We start from the raw sequence: 23642 nt of genomic DNA on the forward strand, positions 1-23642 counted from the left end.
GCATCTGTCTGATATGGAACAGATTATCATTAGCTATACTGAAATGACTGGCTAGCCCATGTTTTAGATATGTGTGTGTGTGATTAAGATTATGCACACTTAGAACAAAACAAGTTTTACCTGAACAATCTTCTTATCAGACATTCCAGCTACAAACAGACTCTGTTTATCTTCATCAGGATTGAATTTTACACAGTATGGTACTTTTCTATTTGTAAACCTAGAAATACATTGTCCTAAAAAACACAGGAGATGAAATTCAGTAATCAATAATAATTCAAAATGTACAAAATTCTGTAAAATGGTTTAAGGGCTTTGCCACATGCAGCACATTCTTGGCCTGCGGATAAATGCATGCCAAAAAAACCACCCCTATGATCCAAAGATCATTCTGATGTGCCTGCACCCGGAGCCATTGTGTTGGCCCAGGTGCAGCCACATGGAACAGAGTTCCAGATGTAGTGGCTCAAGTCAAGTGACTCAAAATCATAAGATTTTTGGAGCGAAGGGGAATCTTGGGGCTGGGTTCTTGTTGCCAGGAATCCACCCAGAGTAGCAGAGCCCTAAGCCTATACAAAATGTATTTTTGTTCCAGCAAACCACTTTACTGCATAAATGCTTACCATGGGTTTTTTGACAACAATGAGCAATGAATTGTCAAAGGAATTCATCTAATGTGTGGGTGTGTAAAAGTGTTTACATAATCACTTTGTACAATTACTAATAAAGAATCAGCATGAATACAAAATAAGCTCAATGCTTTTGTTCTGCAAGCCAAGTTGCCTCCTTTAGTCAGATGGCAGATGCACATCAGCTGCTGAAAAGTATTTTATATAGTACATCAAAGCTGACATACGAGTATAAAAGGCCTTAGTGCCAATAACTGTGCTTTTTATGATTTTGCCATATATGCCCTTTTGCCATAAAATGTAGTAATGCAAATACTGTTTGTATATAACATCAGATACATTTACAAGTGATTAAAACAAGTTTCCTTTTAGAACAGTTAAAATAATCAAAATAAAATGTAACAATTAGAATTATTTATTCAACAACAATAGGAAAATATGCTCTAGGGGAGCATCAGCAGCAGGTAAAACAATAAAAGAAAATATTTTGCTAGTTGCTATCGCTACCGCAGTGGTATAAATGCTCCCATGTTTCATGGTTTTAAAGTTAATGTACCTGTTTCTGTGTCCCAAAGCTTGAGATACCGGTCATAAGCAGCGCTTAAGAATTGGGTCCCCGCATTGTTGAAAGATATGTCTCTCACAGCTTTACTGTGCCCTGAGCAACCATTAAAAAACAAGTTATAGTTAAAGGCAAACAATCATACTATTTAAAGGTGTCCTTAACAGAGTGATCATATAACAGCAACATTCAGCAACTTTCCAATATACATTAAAAAAGTTAAACGGCTTTTAAGTTATTTGTAAAAGTAATTGCAGTCTAAAGCTGCATTTGTTAATCCCATCCTATTATTAGGGTATGACTGATGTTGTTTCAGGATTTGGAACCAGGAGTGCAGAAAGTACAAACAGACCGAAGATACTGTTTTAATGGCAAATAAATTAATAAACATTTCCTTAGAATTATCTTTCCTTTTACTATGCAAAAAGATGATCTTATTGTTTAACCCCACATCAATAGCTGATGTAGTCCTCGCCAGATGGAATTTTCTGTCAGATAGTTATCTGGATGATTTTTTTGGCAGACATCCATCAGGGGTGGCTGCTACACAGGTCAATTAGCTGAAGGCCACATCAGCATATCTGCAGCTTTTATCAGGTACATATTGAGTTCTGTGGTGCCTGATCCCAATGCAACTTTAGTGGTCACAAAGAGACCCCTGCCATTATGGTTATGTGTCTCTGGGCAGCCTTGAATAAGACAAAGGTTTGGAGGAGTGGCCTTCAATGAGTGCTGGCGTGTTATGGCAGATACATTAAATAACTATGCATTTCTTCTAGGCTGATGTGTCACAATGGTATGTCCAGTAATGGGAAAATCAGGCTTCCTTTTATCACCTATCACCTTTACCAAAGAGGCAGCAAGCATAACAGCAAGGATCAGTTTGCTATTCCTAAAGCAGCTGCTTGGGGGATAACAACTGACCTAAGCTAATCACCTGACCTCCTACTAATGTTCACCGTTTTATTAATAGAAACATTTAAATCATTCTATTGATTGTTAATTAGAAAAAATATTTTTTCCTTTTGGGAGGAATAAAATATGGCATGTCTAGGGATGAGTCGCCATTTAAGCTAAGAGCAACAAGATGGAGTGCAAAAGATTAACACACTCTCTCAGAATTTTTATAGTAAGTGTTAGAAGCAGATGACCAGATATACACAGTAGCTCTAATCAGGCATATTATACTAAATGGATAGATCTGGTAACGGTTTTTGCAGCTAACACTGCCAATTCCTAAAAAGGGCCATGTGTACAATAGAGAACTTAACAGGCATAACATCAGTCAGTAGCATAATGATATCGGATACTTTGTTTCCCATACTGTACATAAAGCCACGACATGTGTCAGCTATTAAATATGACACCACAATCTGTACAAGGTGGAAGCTGGACGTGCCACTTTCTAGCTGTGGAGGCTTAAGGCATGGCATACAGTCTTGCACACTAATCACATGCCATTAAGAGACAATCCCCGCAACTCTAAGTCAATTTATGGGCATACCTCACGGTCCTTGGACTTGGACTTACTTTTATGCAGTTCTATCTTTGAACATACTTTAAAAAAAAAAGTCAATTCAGCACTGTACCTATAAATGTGCGTAAGCATCTTCGGTCTTTGTACACCTCCCAGAGCTATTCAAATAAAAACATAAAATATAAAAAAAAAGTAAAAAAAAAAAAAATGGAAACACCTTAGCAGAACTGAGCATCACAAAATATAGATATCAAACAAAGAAAAATTTCTTAAAGGCAAAGACACAGGTTATTTTAAAGTGTGACCAAGTAAGCTAGTCAAAAAGTTAGTGAAAACATTTAATACAGTGAAACCTCAATTTTAGATACCCTGATTTTAAGTTTTCTTGCTTTTCACATTGATTTTTGTGGTCCCACCAATTTATAATGCATTTCAATGGGTGCTTTTCCCTGACGTCCCCAAAAATGTATGTTTGTCCTTTATAAATATTATTAGTGAAACAAAAGAGTGTTATAATACTAACCAACTGCATATTTTGCAATGTTATGGGGAGATTTATCAACATTTTTTGGATAAAAAAAAAAAACCTCAAATTTAAATTATGTTTCAAGAACTCGAATGTCTGAAACTTAATGAGTGCAAAAAACCTGAAAACTTGAATGTAAAAGTTCGCCACCTAAAAGCTTGTAAGTTACTATAAAAGTCAATGCGAAAAATCATTGCAAAAAAAAAAAAAAAAATGTTTTTTGTTTCAACGAGTTTTCTTTATTAATAAACAAGCAGTTGATATGTACGTTTATTCGATTTATAAAGACAAACTCAAATTCACAAACTCCAAAATTGATAAATAAGCCCATTAATGTCAGTCAATTACAATTAGTCTGCACCTCATATAAACATGCACACACCACTTATTACTTTAGGTTGCGCATCTGACCGTCAGAGAGGTCTTGTAAATCCCTCTGTCCACTGCTTAACCCTTGTCATTCACACACTAGGGGGCTGATTTACTTACCCACGAACGGGTCGAATGGAGTCCGATTGCGTTTTTTTCGTAATGATCGGTACTTTGCGATTTTTTCGTATGTTTTGCGATTTTTTCGGATTCTTTACGAATTTTTCGGATCCAATACGATTTTTGCGTAAAAACGCGAGTTTTCCTATCCATTACGAAAGTTGCGTAAAAAGTTGCGCATTTTGCGTAGCGTTAAAACTTACGCGAAAAGTTGCGCATTTTTCGTAGCGTTAAAACTTAACGCTACGAAAAATGCGCAACTTTTCGCGTAAGTTTTAACGCTACGCAAAATGCGCAACTTTTTACGCAACTTTCGTAATGGATACGAAAAACTCGCGTTTTTACGCAAAAATCTTATTGGTAACGAAAAATTCGTACAGAATCCGAAAAAATCGCAAAACATACGAAAAAGTCGCAAAATGTTCGTTTTCAAGTCGGAACTTTTCCAATTCGGGTCGGATTCGTGGGTTAGTAAATCAGCCCCTAAATCTTGTAAAACTGACTCCCTGTGTTTATATCCTTTAGGTACTTGAAAAATAAGTTAACACATTTCCCTCATTTTAGATTTTCCCAGATTTTACACCATTTTTCCTGGTCCGCTAAAAAAGTAAAATGGGGATTCTACTGTATAACAAATATGGTGAAAAGTTGATATTTTTAGTGGCCAACTATAATGACAATAAGATCAAGCCTTTTTGGAACATGCAAGTTCCTTTTTCAAAGCTGATAAGTTATTTATTAGAATTATTAACAAGATGCGTTGAAAGGCTGTCTCATCTATGTCTTTCATGGTTACATATCCATTTGGCGAAGAGAAATTCTCACCTTAATCTTGCAGTCCATGGAACACGACAACAGCAAATGTCCAGAAACTGGAAACAATCTTACAGCACTGACACCCTGCAAACCAAAAGGTTTTATAAAAAAAGGTCATATAGAAAAACTGAATGCAGTTGAATGATGTCAGAATATAACATTTTGTATACATCCTTAACCCCTTAGATTTTTTTATATTTGTTTTTTTTTATATTTTTTATAACACAAGTGAATTTGAAGGAGAAGAAAAGCCTAAATCACTGAGGGAAGGGGGTGCCAAATGTTTGGAACCCCCCCAGGGTTCCAAACATTCCGGTAGGTATCCAGTAGGTATCACCTACCAGAAACCCTGGGCTGGTGCTCGTGTTAGCAGGAAGCTGCACTAACTCCCTGAGCACCATCCACCTGCAATATCCCCAGGCCGCGCATGCATGGTAGAACAAAAAAGTTGGCTTATTGTTAAACAGGGGGTTTGATCAATGCACATTCTCTGGTCCTGTTTTACTAGAGATTTAGTATCTATGCAAGTGCATGTATTTACAAAAACAGGTGTCTCTCTAGTAAAACAGGGGACAAGGGAATGTGCATTGAACATAACCTAATTTTTGCATGCTTGTACAGTTATGGGAAACCAGTTATCCAGAAAGTTCCGAATTATGGAAAGGAAATCTCTCAGACTCCATTATAAGCAAATAATTCTGATTTTTTAAAATGATTTTCTTTTTCTCTGCAATAAAACAGTACCTTGTACTCGATTCTAACAAAGATATAATTAATCCTTATTGGAGGCAAAACAAGCCTATAGGGTTTATTCAATATTTAAATGATTTTTAGCAGACTTAAGTTATGGAGATCCAAATTACAGATTTCCCTTATCCGGAAAACCCCAGGTCCCAAGCATTCTGGATAACAGGTCCCATACATGTACTAATTTGGCCAGATCCATTGTAATTTTTATTGTACTTCTATAATTTACTTGCGGTTATATTAATCATGCTGTGTAAAAAGTGGAGTGAAGCATTACCGGTGATGTTGCCCAGGGCAACCGACCAGCAATTTGATTTCAACAGTTAGAAAACCAAAGCAAAGCATCTAATTGGCTTCTATGAGCAACATAACCGGTAATGTTTTACTCCGCTTTTTACACAGCATGATAAATATACCCCTTGGAGTGCTCCCACAACCCCCTCCTGTGTGTATTTTTGGGCTTTTTTTGTTGAAGTTCAGCTTTTCACTCTATTGTGCAAAGAAAGAAGAAGCAGGAGAGATATTGCTTCTTGGTGCTTGTTGAGAAGTACACCAGGCTGGTACAGTTTTCTGCTAACAGGAGCACTAGCCTGGGGTAACAAGTAGGTGGTTACATTCATTGGGAGTGCTTAACATTTGGCACCCCTCAGTAATTTAGACTTTTCTTCTCCTTTAAAAATATCAAAAGAAATCAGATGGCTGCATATATATTATAGATAAACGGAATATACAATTTTAGGAGTTGGTAGGAGCAACTGTAGCTGCAACAACAGTCCAAGTTACATTAAGTCTCTAACAGCTTTCCATATCTGGATACTGCAATTTTTGCCCATTCTTCTTTGCAAAATTACTCAAGGTCTGTCAGGCTGGAGGGGACTATTATAGGTTAATGGCTGTAAACTACTCCCGTGCAGCTGTAGTAGCATGTTTAGTGTCATTGTTTTGTTGGACGTTTTTTGCAGCAAATAACCACAAACGTGATACTGTAAAGGAGGATGCAAAGATGTATATCTCTGTTTATTTAGAGATAACACAAATGTTTCAAGGAATTAAACACTGTATAACCTCTGAACAAACACAGACGTATCCATTTTTATACAACGGACTTACACTGTTCAGTATTCAATCATTAGGATATAGTTTTTCTTTATAACCCAACCCTGATTAGTGTTTTTCTAGAACTTTAATTACTAGCTCTTGCATAACTTCATATTTGAGCAGTGCTACAGCACAGTGATTCAATCCATATATTGTGAAAAATACAATATTTGCTCTAATACTTTTGGAACAGTTTTAAGTATTACCTTAGTATGCCCAGACCAGACATGTATTTGCTTTTTTGGAAGATAGCACTTTTCTGGGAATTCTGTTGAGCGTAAGTTGACATCGATATCCTGAGGAATATGAAGATAAGATCTTCCTTGATAGTCGTACATTTCCTTAACTAAGGGAAAAAAATTGTTTTTATAATCTAATAAAAGTAACATTATGGCATACTTGTCTTTACATAATTTATATTTTTCAAATACTACATGCATCTTGCACTACAAACTTTTTGAATGAGCAGTTTGCCTCCCAAATGTAAACATAACAGCACATAAGATTTCTGAATATAATAATCAAATAATTTTAATTAGGGATGTACTAAACGCAGTTTTTTGGGTTTGGCTGAACCCCTGAATCCACCCGATGGATTCAGTGAATACTGAACCGAATCCTAATTACCACACGCTAATTATAATCCGGAAGGGGTAAAAATCGCTGCACGCTGAAACTATTTTCCCCCCTAAAATTTAACCCTTCCAAATCCCACTTAGAATATGCTAATTTGTGCTAACTGCGATTCTGATTCAGTTCGGCCAGGACCGTGGATTGGGCCGAATCCGGACCCTGCCAAAAATGGCCGAATACCGAACCGATTCCTGGATTCGGTTCATCCCCAATATTATTTTAATCTGCAAATAAGTTATTAATTGAATGGGTACAGTATGCTAAAACAAATCTGAAATGAAGTCCAACCAAAGCATTCTATCCCACAAAAGGTAAGATTTACTTAAAAGGGACCACTTCCAGGAGCACCCAGTTGTATGTACACTGAATACAGCCAACAGTTGTGTACATGCAAAACACATGGCTATGTTTAAAATCCTCTCTCTATAGAAAATATTCTCAAAGGGCTACCAAGCTTTTGAAAACATATGAAAAATTAAATAATTTTGAAGCAGGATACCATGTAAAATGGTCTTCTCCTCTGCAGGCTTATCCTCCTCTTGTTTGCCCCGCTTCTGCCTTTTCGCTGTTATTTCATCCAACTCTTTCTGCTCTTCCTATAAGTATAAAAGCACAAAATATCAATTATGATAATTAATGCATGTTAATAAACACTAAAGATTCCCTACATGGTGTATGAAACACAAGAGATTTAGTTTATGGTTATTTAATGGTAACAGCCAAAACACCAGGAACTGCCAAGAGCAACCCACAGTATGCTTCTTGCAGTGCTTCCCACACAAATTTTGTTTACCATATCAAATTGCCCTATGTGCTTTATTTCTGGAAGTTTACCTCTGAAGGTTTTGCAACATCCTTTTCATCAATATATTTTGCCCATGGGCCAAGAAAACCATCTATGTTAGAGGCGTCACTTCCTTTAACTTTCTTTCTTTTGTCAGATTTCTTCTGAGTTGTTTCAAACACTGTTAAACCTGAAATGAAAGAATTATTATTTAAAATACCAGTTAACGTTTATGTTTTCATTACAGTTGAAATTACACAGCACAGGGAGTAAACCTATTTTGTTCCTGATTTTAGACTTGATGTTGAAAACCAATACTGGTTGTCTGTAACCAATATTTACAGTTGGGGTAACGGTAGAAAGATACTCATTGCATACTGTTGGCAGTCACTTCATATTATGGGGATAATGCTTAACGCTTTCTATACAATGGAGTGGAAGGACTGGTGTAATGGAATATACATATACACCAAACTGTTTCTTGACATGCACTTGTTATTTTTTTTTTAGCTTTTTTACATCTTTATTGTATCATGACAAATAATACAACAAAACCCTAAGCTTTAATTCTTCATTATCAGCTGAATGGAAACACTGCAGTCTATTTTCTATTCAAGGAGAATGCCAAAGATTAAGTAGACAGCTTTGTTGTGTTCTCATTACAAATATGCAATTATGCCATATAGCAGTGAAAGGTGAATGGCTCTCTGTGATGGCTGAACAGTGAACAGCAGGAATACAACACTATACTGTTCATCAGTTTCTACTGGCATTTCCCAGTAAAGGCTTGTATGCACAAAATAACACACACAAAAAATAAACCTTAGCAGAGAACATGGTTACATTCTTTATCTTCTCAGCTTTACTGTGCCTGTGTAGATAAGCAGGGATTTTTTCTGTGGCACTTAGACATTATGCAGAGGTAATGCAACGCCTTTAGGGCTTTTTCGCCCCGCCACGTCTGCCATCCCGCTGGCGACTTACATGTTCGCCGGTGGGATGGCAGGGGGAAGGCAACTCGGGGAGATTAGTCGCCCGCGAGCAGGGAGTTTTGCCGCGGGCGACTAATCTCCCCGTGTACCAGAGCCCTTACAGGAGTCGCTAGTGAAAAGGCCACACATCAATTCCTAAAAAAACTCCTATTGTTGCTGGTGGAAATGCATTTCGCAGCAGTTAGCCGCCCGCGGTAACAGAGATTTATTATGGGCGACTAACTTACTCCGTGGGCCATCAGCCTAATAGGTCACATCTCAATTATATCAACTAGAAGCACCACTACCAGTCCTGTACTGGAAAGCCATCTGCAAGCCAAGCCTGATACCCAACAGTGCCTGAACTAACTAACTAACTAACTAGTGTTCCTGTGGCTGAATAAAATCCTAGAATGTTTCATATACTGGAAATCTTTCCTAGAAGAGCAGAGGCTGTTGAATCAACAAAGGGAGCACCAATATCATATTAATACCCTTGGTTTCAGAATGAGGTGGATAAATGCCTGGTTAAATTTTGCCATAGAGCAGTGGTTCTCAACCTTCCTAATGCCGCGACCCTTTAATACAGTTCCTCATGTTGTGGTGACCCCCAACCATAATAATATTCCTAAGACCATAGGAAATATGTGTTTTCCAATGGTCTTAGGCAACCCCTGTGAAAGGGTTGTTCTACCCCCAAAGGAGTCCCAACCCACAAGTTGAGAAGCGCTGCCATAGAGTTTATCTTCCTATTTATAAAAACATTGTACTTTTCCCCTATCTTTTGCCACATCTAAAAGACAAAGATCACTAAAAAGTTCAGACAATGCTATACAATACTAGTGCATTAAAAGAACTGCATTATGTATTAGTTGAAGGTTCTATTAAATAGTAACATGCACAAATGACTGACACTAATTTATACAAATAATAAAAAGATGACTGCATGTAACTGCATGTTTAAAAAAGTAAATTCTAAATATATATTTCAAAATATTAATATATTTACCTTGATTCTTTTCTGCTTCATCAACAGAACCAATATATTTTGTGCTGGTTTCCTGATGGTCTATGGAAGGATCTAGCGCATAACCTAAGAAATGGAGCATAAATAGCTGGAATATTTATGCAGGAACAGAATCTTTTTGTTTATATAGAAATTCAGGTTTTGTTAACTTTTTCAAAAGTAACAGGGATTTAAGGCAGAGAAAAACCTAACACTTTTTGCAGGTGTCTCACAAAGCAGGTATGAACAGTATGCACCAATATATTCATGCTCTATACTCACAATAAGGCCATTGTAAGTGTATGGAATTTAAGGACAACATTGTAGACAGCACCACCTAATGGACCAGTTAAATAACATACTCAGTTCCAACCCTTAACATAATAACATATGGGGGCACATTCATCAAAGCACGAATTCAGAGTACGATTCAGGGCTGTGGAGTCGGAGAGTCGGAGTCAATTTTGGGTACCTGGAGTCGGAGTCGGCAAAAAAATGAACCGACTCCGACTCCTACTAAATTTAAATGGGAATAAAAAAATAAAAAAAATAAAGCAAGTTTAAATGTCCCAATTCACAAACAGTCATAATTAATTACTTCTCTGCTATAAGAATAAAGCCCAATGCAAGCAGTGCATAAACGAACACGTTGAGTGACCATGAAGCATGCTTTTCATTGACTGTATGCTTCAGTCAATGGGACTCAAAACGCACAGTTAAGGTTCGGCAGCTCCACTGCGTCGTGTTCCTCTGTTACAGGGAACCCAATGCCCACTGGGAACCTAGCCTAACTCTCACTGATAACTAATTAAGTAAAAAAAATTTGCAGGACTAGAAATACTTGTATACGTGAAGAGAATGGATAGTCAATAATTTAAAGGAACAGTAACACCAAAAAATGAAAGTGTATAAAAGTAACTAAAATATAATGTGCTGCTGCCCTGCACTGTGTGTTTACTTCAGAAAATCTACTATAATTTATATAAATAAGCTGCTGTGTAGTATGGGGGCAGCCATTCCTGCACTGGTACAGCTGGGGTGTTTGCTACATAAACCCTACTATAGTTTATATAAATACACTTATATTGTACTGTCACCCACAGTGACCTACAGCACTTATATTTGCCTATTTGTATATAAATACCCCCCCTGTGTAGCCCCGGGGGCAGCCATTCCTGCACTGGTACAGCTGGGGTGTTTGCTACAGAAACCCTACTATAGTTTATACAAATACCCCGCTGTGTAGCCCCGGGGGCAGCCGTTCCTGCACTGGTACAGCTGGGGTGTTTGCTACAGAAACCCTACTATAGTTTATATAAATACCCCGCTGTGTAGCCCCGGGGCAGCCATTCCTGCACTTGTACAGCTGGGGTGTTTGCTACAGAAACCCTACTATAGTTTATATAAATACCCCGCTGTGTAGCCCCGGGGCAGCCGTTCCTGCACTGGTACAGCTGGGGTGTTTGCTACAGAAACCCTACTATAGTTTATATAAATACCCCGCTGTGTAGCCCCGGGGCAGCCGTTCCTGCACTGGTACAGCTGGGGTGTTTGCTACAGAAACCCTACTATAGTTTATATAAATACCCCGCTGTGTAGCCCCGGGGCAGCCATTCCTGCACTTGTACAGCTGGGGTGTTTGCTACAGAAACCCTACTATAGTTTATATAAATACCCCGCTGTGTAGCCCCGGGGCAGCCGTTCCTGCACCGGTACAGCTGGGGTGTTTGCTACAGAAACCCTACTATAGTTTATATAAATACCCGCTGTGTAGCCCCGGGGGCAGCCGTTCAAAGGAGAAAAGGCACGGGCACATAGCAGATAACAGATAAAACACTATTGTATTCTACAGAACTTGTCTGTTATCTGCTATGTAACCTGTGCCTTTTCTCCTTTTTTCCAGCTTGAATGGCTGCCCCCATGGCTACACAGCAGCTTATTATATAAATTATAGTAGTTTTACTGTAGCAAACACACCAGTTTTACCAGTGCAGGGCAACAGTGGATTATATTTTTATTACTTTAAAGCTCTATTTTTTGGTGTTACTGTTCCTTTAAGACTGAAGCTTTAAAACATTTGAAAAACTGCTGTAATTCAGCTGTAATGTTAGCTTAAACTTTAAACATGACTATGGGATTCTAGGGAAATCATTAGGAGTAGGAGTATAGATAAAATTGTCTATCAGTTTATTATCAGTTCAGTTGTGTTTTAAGCGCCCCTTACTGGATGTATAAAATACATTAGCATATTAAAAACAGAGGAGTCGGAGTCGTGGAGTCGGAAGTATCAGAAACTGATGAGTCGGAGAATTTATCTACCGACTCCACAGCCCTGGTACGATTTGCGAAAATTCGAATTAAATGCGAAAATTTCTGATGTGCGTTAATTTTGCAAAAAGTTGTGAAAATATTGCGGTACAATATGAAAATTACGCATTATTCGTATCCAAACGATCATAAATGGCAGGAAAACCTTTCTGACTTTGATCCTTCTGTGCATGATTTTGGAAGCCTCCCACATGACTCAATGGCACTCTGCAGCTCCAACCTGGCCCAGGGAAAGTAACGATAACGAAGCTTGAATGAATCCGAAGCTTTCGTACTCGCTGCAACAAATGCGATTTTGTTGCGCAAATAAACGAAAATATTGCAGAAAATACGCAAAAGTTGTACACTTTAGAAAAAATAAACATTTTTTTAAATCTGAAATGTCGTTCTTTGATAAATGTGCCCCTTAGAGTCCACCCAGTACACAACAGAACGCAATTTGTAATAAAGGCAATTCAAAATACTTTTCAGGGTCCCCATACACAGCAGCTTAAAACTGCCCGTGTGTAGCCACCTCAAAATGATTCTCATGGAGAAACCAAAGCTCCGATTTACAGTGCCTCCATATTTTAGAAACAAATAAATTAGGTTGAGGAGACTGCCTCATACAGACAAAAGCAAACAAAAGGAATTCTGGGAGTGAATTCCAAACTCTTAAAAAAATCCCATTTACATGGGTTTATCCTATAGGCTAAAGCTCACCCACTGGGTTTGAAGCTGAAGCCAGGACAATAGCTGATCAGATTCCCAACTACAGACCGGTTTCGCCCTTATTGGGGGCTCATCAGTGTAGTTTTGCTTTTCCATATTTTAGAAAATTCACTGATAATAAATGACATGAAATGTGTACATACATGGTATTACAGGTATAACTTCTATTATTGAGAATAATTAAGACTGGGGATGAAGTATATTATTTAAACTGGAGAAAAATCAGATTTGCTGATTGGAACAAGTTAAGTCTGCAGCACAGCAAACTAGGATTAAGTGACACAACCTTCTGACTACATATAAATTATTCAGCAGGGGGATAGGCGTTTTACAAAAGGAATTTCAACCTTATGATATAAGCTCATATACTAATATTATCCAATACACGGATGAATGCTGTCCATGCAGAGAACTCAACAGCCATTTATCATAGAGCAAACAAACCAATAATGCCTTAAGGCTTGGTAAATTCTGAATGAAACATAATATGAATGATACTTTCCTTTCCCTATACATTTAAATAAGCACTATTAGTAAAGGCTATAAGTAGGTAAACACTTTATTCAAAAGGATGTTGCCATTTGGATCCAATCCAATTACTTGTATAATTAAAGAGAAACTAAACTTTTCACAATAACCAGTTTTTTATGCAGCAGTTTCCAAATGGTTTCTCTATACAAGCTATAGTAATTACCCCAATGCCCTTCTGCAGCATACTTTGCAATATGTCCTGACCTGTCTAACAGTAAATAGGCATAAAATGGAAGTCTAGTTTGATGGTGCTCAGGGCTTATGCAACCTGCCAGCTAAACCAACCATATGGAGTGACATATATATAGCAAGAGACACTGAGCATATGCAGGCAACAGGGAGTGTATTTTGTTTGCATACAGCTATTCTACATGAAAATATTAAAGCAGCTCTATGCCCTTTTGTAAGAAACTAAATATATACTTGAAAGTGACTGCAGCCGAATAGGGAAGCCCCAATGACACAAACCTAACAAAAAATCAGTGAGTAGAGACAGGCTTTATAAACACAGACATCTGAGTGTGATTTTACCTCCAAATGCAGTCTGTACTCAATGCATCAATGCATCTGGCGAGGCCAAGCCTAGTATTAATATAGGGCTAGGACCTTATGCAGCACTTTACTCTATGGCTTTAAAGCCAATCATGACGTCAGTTTTATACACTGCTTAGTGGAAAAAGACTGAACTGATAAAATTTTATGCATATAAAATAAAGAGATAAATCCAGAACAATTTTTTTCGGTAGAATTATTTCTTTTTCACATTGTAGTCAACAGGCAGCAACACTGATAATGAAAAGAATAATTTCTGATTTCTGCCATTTAAGGTAAAGGAATACATAACAAAAACCAAATCAACCTTGGTGCCATTAGAATAAATAAAACTTGTTTAAAATATATATTTTTAACAAAGCTAATATCACTGGGATGAGAAGCACAATGTTAAATACATCTTAAATATATCAATGATTACATTCCTTACCATATGTTGCAAACGTTCTTCTCTGTTGTTCAAACATGAAATCGTTAATATGCGTTGGTTCTGCATATCCTGAGAGCATGTTCCTGGGAGCAGCCATCTGCTGTGTTTTGAACGGATTTTTGGGGCCGAACTGCAGCAATACAATCAAAAGCAAAATGTGAAGCAGCAATCTGGAAATATTTTTTTTAATGACAAGCAAGATTAAAGGGGTAGTTCACTTTCAGGTAATTTTAGTATGTTATAGAATGTCTTATGGGTTAATGCAATAAAGCTGCACAATTTGCACCAGGTCTAGTAACCCAAAGCAACCAATCAGCAGGTAGCATTTTCTACTCACTTGCTTAAAGTTACCAATACGGGGGTATTGAACATAGCTTTTCCTTTACATACATTAAAACTATGTATGTAAAACACTTAGCATGCAGCAATCCCAGGTATCTGTTCAAAAATGTCTTCTTCAAGTTCACACTATAAATTTGGATTACCGTGTTTTATGTGTGGGAATCATAATGGATCAGGAGGAGAAGGAATTTTTGGGCAATTTGTTGTCTAAAAGAGAGGTGATTTCCCAAGGGGGACAAAGCACCCTATCTGTCTTTTCCATTAGTATTATATTGCAGTGACTGACCTTCAGCCACTAATGCCAGCAGAATGGTACTATACTAAGATGTTCAGAAAATCTTACCTCTGGTGCAAACATTGTCTCATAGGTTGGATTAAACTGAACCTCTTTGGCATAAGGATCAAGGTGATCTCCAGTCTCAACATCTTCCTATAACAAAACAGGCATGTTAATGTAATCAGCAGAATCACAGAGGAATGGTAATTTCTGCTTTCATTTTGAAAAAAAAACCACACAATTTTAGCTTACACTTAAAAAAAATAGTTTAAAAAGTAGCTTCAGCCCTATTGATCAAACACCATGACATGAGGTTTTACTTTCCAGTCAATTATACAATTTGGTACATTAGTAACACCAGCCTACCAAATTAGAGAATGATTCACAGAGATAATTACGGATTACTTGGAGGCAGACAATAGCTACTTGCAAGACTATTTCAGTCTGTTATAATAATTTCTCAAACTCAGATAAACAATTAAATCTCCATGATAATTGACTTAAGTACAGGGTGAGCAATGTGTTTACATTTATTCACTGAAAACAAACAGTCTGCAAACAGAATCGATGGCATTCCAAAGGAACATTGAAGAATCAGGTCTGTGGTTATCTTATTTAGAATCGGCTATAAAGTCCCACTATGCAGAAAAAGCCTCGCGAGGCAACTTTGGCGATTTGCCAAAATCGTGCCGCCGCGTGTGCCATCCCACTGGTGACTTACATTTTTGTCGGTGGGATGGCAGGTGATGGCAACTCGGGGAGATTAGTCGCGGGCAACTAATCTCCCCGTGTGGCAGAGCCCTTAAAGTGACCTGAAACGGCTACTTCATAAAACAAAACTTTAAAACCAAATATAAAGTACTTGGTCAAGTTAAAATAACATTTTAAAAGAATTCTTTATCTGGGCTTAACATTATCTAAATGCATTCCCTGCAGTTTTTGATGCAGTTGTATTCAGGACATACAAAAACAATTACAACAATAGCAATACAATAATAACAGTACCACTACTACCACCACCACTACTACTACTACTACTACTAATAATAATAATAATAATAATTAAAAATAAAACATTTTGTGGAGTTTCTAAATTTCATCCCTTTGTGGGGTGTTCACCATGCTGCCAAGCTCTGCCTCACAAAAATGCATGTGCCTATGCACATGTGCTCTTGGTCAAACAGACTAAATACATAATGAAACCATACTTCATAGACAAGATGTTAAGATGAGTAGGTGGCCCCTAGTGTGATTTAGTTACTGTACATGGGCTTTGTGCAGACAAGTAAATACACAGTATAATAATAAAATATGTTTTGTAAAAGTACTGAGCTATGCAAACGGCATTCTGAAAGCTTATTTTGAGTTGCTGAACACCTTGTCCTTATGCCACCTTATGCCAACATATAAAGGGAATGAATGCCATACTCATGGTGTATTTAAAGAGGAAAGGAAAGCCTGGCCAGTTCTGCTTCAGCAAGGTTACCCTAAGGTCATGGATTGCTAGTGAGGTAGCAGCCATCCATGTATTACATAAAACCAACACATATAAATGATAGAAATAAAAATTACAAGCCTCGCCAAGATGAATAGATGCTAACTACTGAGCGTGGGAGACAGACAAGCTTTCAACTTGGCACCATGTTGCCTTGGTGACAAATTGAAATGCACTATTCCATCCAAAACAACGTTGATTCTTTTTTCTAGAATACGCAATCAAACATGTTTCAAATGTATGTCCTCTCTACATGAGCAAAAGAAATCATGAAAAATACACAATTTACAAGAGACAGAAATAGGTAGGGGTGATAACAGCAAAATAGGACACCAGAAAAGCACTAAAGTACATGCTTGTCAGTGAAAGATTTTGTATCATTTCTGATTATCAACAGTTCCACTCAACTTGTACCTATATGCTTCTAAAGCTTATTTTACAGTGTGTAATAGATAGATTTTATATATTTATATATATTTACAAAGAGATGTCGGCACTCACGTATAGATAAGTTGCTGGTGCCTGGGTGCAGGTCCAAAAAGTGTTGAATATACTGGAGAAAGGGTCAGCACTCGCAGGACTTATACAGAAAAAGTTATTTTATTAAGGAGACCAACTATTTGGCTAGAAGCCTAGCCTTTATCAAAGTGGTGAATACCACAAACACAGTGTCAAAAAAGCACACGGTGGCGGAAAAAAGTGGAGATGACGTCACCCTACGTCACCAGACAGACAGCATAACAGAAATAAACAAATAATAAAAGATAATAAATGTAAACACACAATTAAAACAAAAAACTAAATGGACAAAATAGAAAGTACAAGAGAATAACCTATGATTAAGTACCAGGAGGTACGAAACGCGTAAGGCTCTTTGTATCATGTGTTAAATAAAAAGTTTTTTGATTTTACTTCCACTTCTCATGAACAATTGCTATCCACTTATGACTTTACCGGAGTGCCTGCCTTTTTTCTATTTTTGAGACGTATACAAGAGAATAACCACAAGGTCTAAGTAAAGTAGCTCTTTTTATAAAAAAGAAACAAAGTATCAAAGTTAGCACGCTACTCTAGCTAGATGACAGGGATGTACTGTGAAAGTAACTGATTTGTATCAGATCCCAGGCACTGGGATATAGTATAGCTTAATGTAATCCATTTTCTTATCTGTAAGGAAATCAACAACTACTTTGATTTAAAAGAAAAAAAAAAAGAAAAATTGAGCCCCGGTGTGCAATAAACCCCACTGCAACGATCATTTATTTTGCTACAGAATAGAAACTATTTAGGGAATTTACAGGTACTGTTCACTTTATATCAGAGGTCAGAGGCTGCTTTTGTTGACAATACATCAGTCCCCTACTTATAAGTTACCAGTCTAACAAGAGGTCGTACACAGGCAAATTTCAGCTGCTGATCTTTAGCCAAAAGCTTCTCTGCCCCGGCATGGGCACCCCCGATGGGCCAATCTGGCCAATTTTAGGCCAGACATCTATCAGGAAGGTTTGACTTTCCATTGGATTGGGATCCGCATCAGTTCGTTGACCTTTAGGTGGCCATATCAGGAGAAGATTCTTGCCAAACTAGCAAACCTTCCCATGTATGGCCACCTTAAATAAGATTTTGGCCTTCCACAGGGATTGATCATATTTTACAATGTGTCTTCCCTGGGTGTAATTTTCTTTATTGTACAATTTTTACAGCACTTCATATCATAAAAGACAGACCTATTTGGGGGTTTTCAAGGATACTAAACTTGTTTAAGTGCACCATTAGTCATGCAATACTGGGTACAGTCCTTGATTAATGATATTGCAGCACTTCATTATTCCACTACACAGAACTACACAGCAGCACAAATGGTTTAACATTTTTTTTAAAGGAGAATACTGTGTAAAACCTGGGCCCCCTTCTGTACCACACCACAAGGGTCCTCTAAAACAGTCTTGTTTTATGCACTTGATTATAAAAAGTAGAGTAGTTTTGCGGGTTGGTAGGCGCCACATTATTCCACTTCAGGTCCTCTTCTCTGAGACCATGTGGAGCGAATACCAAGATAAAACCAATCCGCTTCAACTGTATATGCTCCTGTCATTAGATCACGCAAGATAGCAATCACTGACCCCTTTGCAATACTCTGCCCTCACACAGAATTACAATTTCTACATGATACAATCACTCCAAAGATTGATTGGCTTCTGACAAGTCATCCTGTGATTAAAGTATGTGTATGTTCATTACATTAAAATAACTTGGTCTAGATATAAATGAGAGAAAGTCTAGCTAGAATGTCATTGTATTTTATTGAACCCGACTGGTTGTGATGTGTGCTTTCACAAAAAGTTGAACAGCACCCAACTCTATAGTATTCTTGATGCGGGTTTCCCCAGGTGGAAACTCAAAAGAAAATGACATCCTGGAAGCTAATTGACACTGTCAAATTCAAAGACCTATCTGCAACAACCAACCACTTCCACAAAAAGACCACTCCCTGTTATCCAAGGATTGGCCCTTTGCCTAATGGCAGCACGGGACTGAAGTTTCAAAGAATCGATGCCCCGAGGCCAAGCAAAGGGGGTACCCGGATACAGAGACTGAGGTTGAACGCTCAGTCAAGGCCAAGCAGTGACCAATCAGCTTCTGTAAGCAAAAAGGCACAAAATAGGCTTCTACCTCTTAGGCTGCATACTACTGTCTGCCTAGGGATTGCAAGTTTTTAAATAGAGCATATCTGACCCCTTATAGTCTGGCAAAAATATATAATAATGTGTTGGACCTATGTCCCAAATGTAGGCTTCATGTCTTTTGGACCTGGAGGTAATTCAAAGATTCTGGGGCGAGATGTTGCAATTTATTACTGAGAAGCTAGCACATCCAAATAACCACTCCCCTTAGCTGTGTCTACTAGGAGTAATTGGAGATCTACAACTCTGTTCCTTTTTCAGACTATGCTATTTGCAGTTGCTTTACTATGCAAGAAAGGTTATCTTAATGCACTGGAAATCACAAGATTCTCCTTCCCTACAATTCTGATAAAAGTTGGTAAATGACTCCCTTTCAAGTCACAAATTGACATATCTAACAAGAGGTTTCCCAGAGAAATTTAATGCCATATGGGGTGCCTGGCTTGACTTCACTATCTTCTTTTTCCCTTTCTATCTCTCTTTGTTTATTCCTTTATTGTTTGTAATGAAAAATATGCAAAACAAAGTCTTTAAAAAAAAAAAAAAAAAAAATTACCAGTAAACAACAGGTCAGACCAATACTGTAATATATGTTAAAAGAATCTTATTGGTTGCTACTGGTAATTGTACTAGAGCAATATAGCACCTCTATTGTAAATTAGTCTCTACCTCCGTTAGTGAATCACATTAGTCTAGGTAGCTTCAATTTAATTTAATTCAAAAATATCCTCTGGTTCAACTATTTCTAAGCAATGTAGTTGTCTCCAAATAGGTCTTATACTTGTATATCACATATTGTATCAACCTTTATATACATGATATGAGCTTGTGCGCATAAAACATTTTTCGGTGCTTACTATAATTTTTGTATGCTATGGCGTCATAATGGTGTATGAGCACAGAGTACTACTCAGGAAAACTTGGTTCTTACTGGTAAAGCTTAGAATCTATTTGTACTAAATGATTTGCCTTCAGCTTGGTTCCAGGCATTATCTCCACTACCTGGGGACTATTCCTTTAAAGGTTTAACTACACAGACAACACGGACATATAAAGAACACAGGTGCAGCACGATTGTCTCAGGAAGATTAAATAGCCACCAGCTTAGCAACACTAGAAGAGTTACCTGAATATAAGACAGAAGTATTAGCAGGTTGCAACATTATCATTATTATACTATACTTATGACTTTCAAGCTTGGAAAACCTAGAAATTAATACACAATTGTCAGTTTATCTTTTGTACTCATAAAGTATCTACCTTACATGATAAGCTCTTTTGGGCAGGGCCCTCTTCACATCTTGTATCGATTATTGGTTGCTTTGTATTTAAATCTGTATGTTCAACGTATATAACCATTTATTGTACGGTGCTGCAGAATATGTTGTTGCTTTATAAATACATGTTGATAATAATAACCATAATAACTAGTGTTAATCTAGTTAAGTCTTATTCACTGTAGACTCCAACTCCAGGCTCTTTATAATTGACTATTTTCCCACAAGAAGAGAGGAGCCTTATATAGAACCAAGGCTTAGTGCTCTATACCACGTAACTACTAAAAAGTACTTAGGAAAATAACATGTGATGTTTTGTCAACCATGAGCAGTTAGAATCCTACAGAATAACATAACAAAAACCTTTACATAGTAGCGCACTGAACCTCCCAAATATCCACATGATATAAGTTGTTTTGTGATTGCCATTTTGTTGCCCATGGAAAAAAAATATTCCTAAGGACAACAAAGCCTCTATGACATTACCCTTGAAGAGGGATGAAAAAAATATTGAGCCAATTCTTTTAGGATTTTTACAGAGACATGCCAGATGAAGGGGCGTGCCCCCAAAGCATTACATGGTGCTAATAAAATAGCAGGGTTCATCCCGTTTAAATAAGTCCTGTTATGCCAGTATGTTTGTGCATTTTGGAACATAGTGGAGGGTGCCGAAGCCTCTCTAAATATTGTGTACCAAGCAGAACATACGTGGGAAGGCCAGGGTGTGCTGGTGAGTGTGGATTCACTTTAAAGGAGAAGGAAAGGCTAATAAAGTGTTAATCTCAAGCTGCAGGCATACCTTCAGTTCTCTCAATAGTGCCCTTAAGTCTCCCCATATTTTACCTGTTCAGATGATCAGAAGCCTCATAGGAAAAAAAAAAAAACCCACTGAGCTGTGTAAACAAAATTCCCATAATTCCTCGCTCCTGTACCAAGACCAAGATCGATGTACATTCTCAGTTTGTAAGACTATGAGGAAGCTTCCTGCTGATTGGCTCAGATCCACATTCCTAAGGAGGGAGTTCTTAGTATTCTTGAGGGAGGGGGTAGAGAGTTGCGTGTCTCTGGCAGAGGAAAACAGACAAGAAATCCTGTGTTTCTTTTCAAAGAGAACTCAGTGCAGCATTTCTGCGAGTGCTTATAGCTACATTTTCTTATACCTTTCTGATAAAACTTACTTAGTTTTTACCTTTCCTTCTCCTTTAAGCTTACCCATTTAATCACCAATCTACCTTGTGAGCAATAACTGTTTCCTTCCACGGCAATCCAAAAGATGGTAATAACACAGCTAGGGGTGATATGATAGTTCCAACTGCATCCATTTAGAAATGTAACCCAAAAAAGACTATTCTAATTACCTTTAAACCGGCAGTGCTGTCTAGAAATATTTTACAGGATTAACATTATTTTTATTTTAAATAGTAAACAACAATAAATGATCATTAAAATCAGTCATGAGATACCAGCAGCAGGCTCCAAACTCTACAGAAAAAACATTTAGTGATCAGATTTGTTTTAATCAATAAAAGCTGCTAGAAGCAAGGAGAAAACACAGCAAAACTTGTTATGTGCAACAAGGAGCTCTGAACAAATGCGGGACCTCAAATGGATGGTGGAATTAAAACAGGCTAAAAAAAACAGCACTTTCCTCAGAGATCAGATACACACCAGTAAGCATATAGACTCTCATATGCAAGCTGCAACTTTAGCAGTAAAATCCTGCCAGCCACACATCTATTGTTATTTATACAATATCACAGCAAACTACAGACATACATTAAATTAAAAAGTTGCAGAACTGAAGGATTAGAGGGTTAATCTTGCAAAAACAATATATGGAGGGCAATGAAGACAGAAGACTAACATTGTTACTTTGCATTTTTTAACTAGCCAATATTAGTGACTGGTAAGGGTAAATCCTTCCAGGATGTACAGAGAAAATACATAAATGCATACAAATATTGCCATATGTTATTTCTGATGAATATTTTTTTTTTTAAATAGCCTGTACTATCAAATAACTCTTGGATTTCCGTGAGTTCAGAAGTCCTGGCTAAACATCTGCTATCGAACTCTTGGGAAAAGAATCAAACACATTTTAAAACACAAAGCTACAATTAAATCGAGAAAGACGCAAACTGCATCAAACATTTCTTGGCTGGGTGTAAACGGGTATTTCATTGGTCCAACTATAATATCCAGGGCACACATACAGAACAAGGCACAAGTAGAAGTTAACCAAGCACCCACCTTCACCGCTACCTCTGGTGCCGAGTCCACAACTCTCAAGACCCCTGTTCCCGGGGGTAAAGATTTTAAATGAGCGCTGCAATCTTCACTGTCTGCCTCACTATCAGAGTCTGAAGCACTGCCGTACGACACTAAAGATGTAAGAGCCGCCATGTTGCCACTGGACGTGAGCAGTTCCGGAAGTTCGATCGCAAGGGAGCTTGGGAGAAGCAATAGAAGCATGGGCTTCCAGGACGTTTTGTCAGCCTGTGAATACCTTTGCGTATACATAAAGTTTGATTTAGGGAAAAAAAAAAAAAAGGATTTAAAAGGCTCTGGGGGAGAGCTGATTAGAGTTCCACCTTTGTGAATACCGATAATGGCCGCTTGGATTATCTATTTAGTCTAATGCTAGAGTCAAAAATACAGTTTATGGCGCTGACCACTGCAAAAAGGGATTAGGGCGGACGTCGGACAACATGGCTCACCTTACTACTTACTACCAACCATGCTTTGGCTAACGCAGCGTGTTTCTGAGAATTTTTGGTTGCATTTCACTACGCCTTAACTAAAAGATATTTTGGATAGAAATTAAGTAGAGCCAGTGTTTAATTAAGGAAACGGAGGCAAAACAGGGAAATGAAAAAAAAGACTCCTCAGTTTTTGGTTTATAAATGTATTTTCTGTGTTAATCAATAATATACCAGGCATTTCATCACTGCCAAGAATTTTCAAGCTATATGCAGATGGTATCTGCTTTTGGGAACAAACCAAAGAACTACTGACTAGGAAGCAGTTAATATTGGGGGTTACGCATTGTTTCGGAGGGACAGGGGCAATAGAAAAGGAGGAGGGTGTGTGTTCGTTAAGCAGGAATTTAAAGCAAATATTAAGGAGAAAGTGATGGGGGTAACAGAGGGAGCTGAATCCTTATGGGCTCTGGCACACGGGGAGATTAGTCGCCCGCGACAAAACTCCCTGTTCGCGGGCGACTAATCTCCCCGAGTTGCCATCACCTGCCATCCCACCGGCGAAAATGTAAGTCGCC

The 23642-nt window shown here is 37.8% G+C and overlaps 1 protein-coding gene across 1 annotated transcript in view; it reads right to left on the reverse strand.

Moving 5' to 3' along the window:
• The window catches only part of cdc40 (cell division cycle 40), a 31030-nt gene extending 8244 nt beyond the window's left edge, over positions 1-22786 (reverse strand). The window contains exons 1-11 of the mRNA NM_001011457.1: positions 22616-22786; positions 14976-15062; positions 14291-14420; positions 9742-9825; positions 7812-7951; positions 7477-7573; positions 6551-6690; positions 4509-4583; positions 2781-2826; positions 1186-1287; positions 121-236 (exon numbers count right to left, since the gene is read on the reverse strand). Of these exons, the coding sequence (NP_001011457.1) occupies positions 121-236; positions 1186-1287; positions 2781-2826; positions 4509-4583; positions 6551-6690; positions 7477-7573; positions 7812-7951; positions 9742-9825; positions 14291-14420; positions 14976-15062; positions 22616-22768 (1170 nt within the window). The 5' untranslated portion in view covers positions 22769-22786. The remainder of the gene's footprint in view (positions 1-120; positions 237-1185; positions 1288-2780; positions 2827-4508; positions 4584-6550; positions 6691-7476; positions 7574-7811; positions 7952-9741; positions 9826-14290; positions 14421-14975; positions 15063-22615) is intronic.
• Positions 22787-23642: the final 856 nt, after the last annotated feature.

The sequence above is a fragment of the Xenopus tropicalis genome, chromosome 5 (genome assembly GCF_000004195.4).
Source record: "Xenopus tropicalis strain Nigerian chromosome 5, UCB_Xtro_10.0, whole genome shotgun sequence".
Taxonomy (NCBI): domain Eukaryota; kingdom Metazoa; phylum Chordata; class Amphibia; order Anura; family Pipidae; genus Xenopus; species Xenopus tropicalis.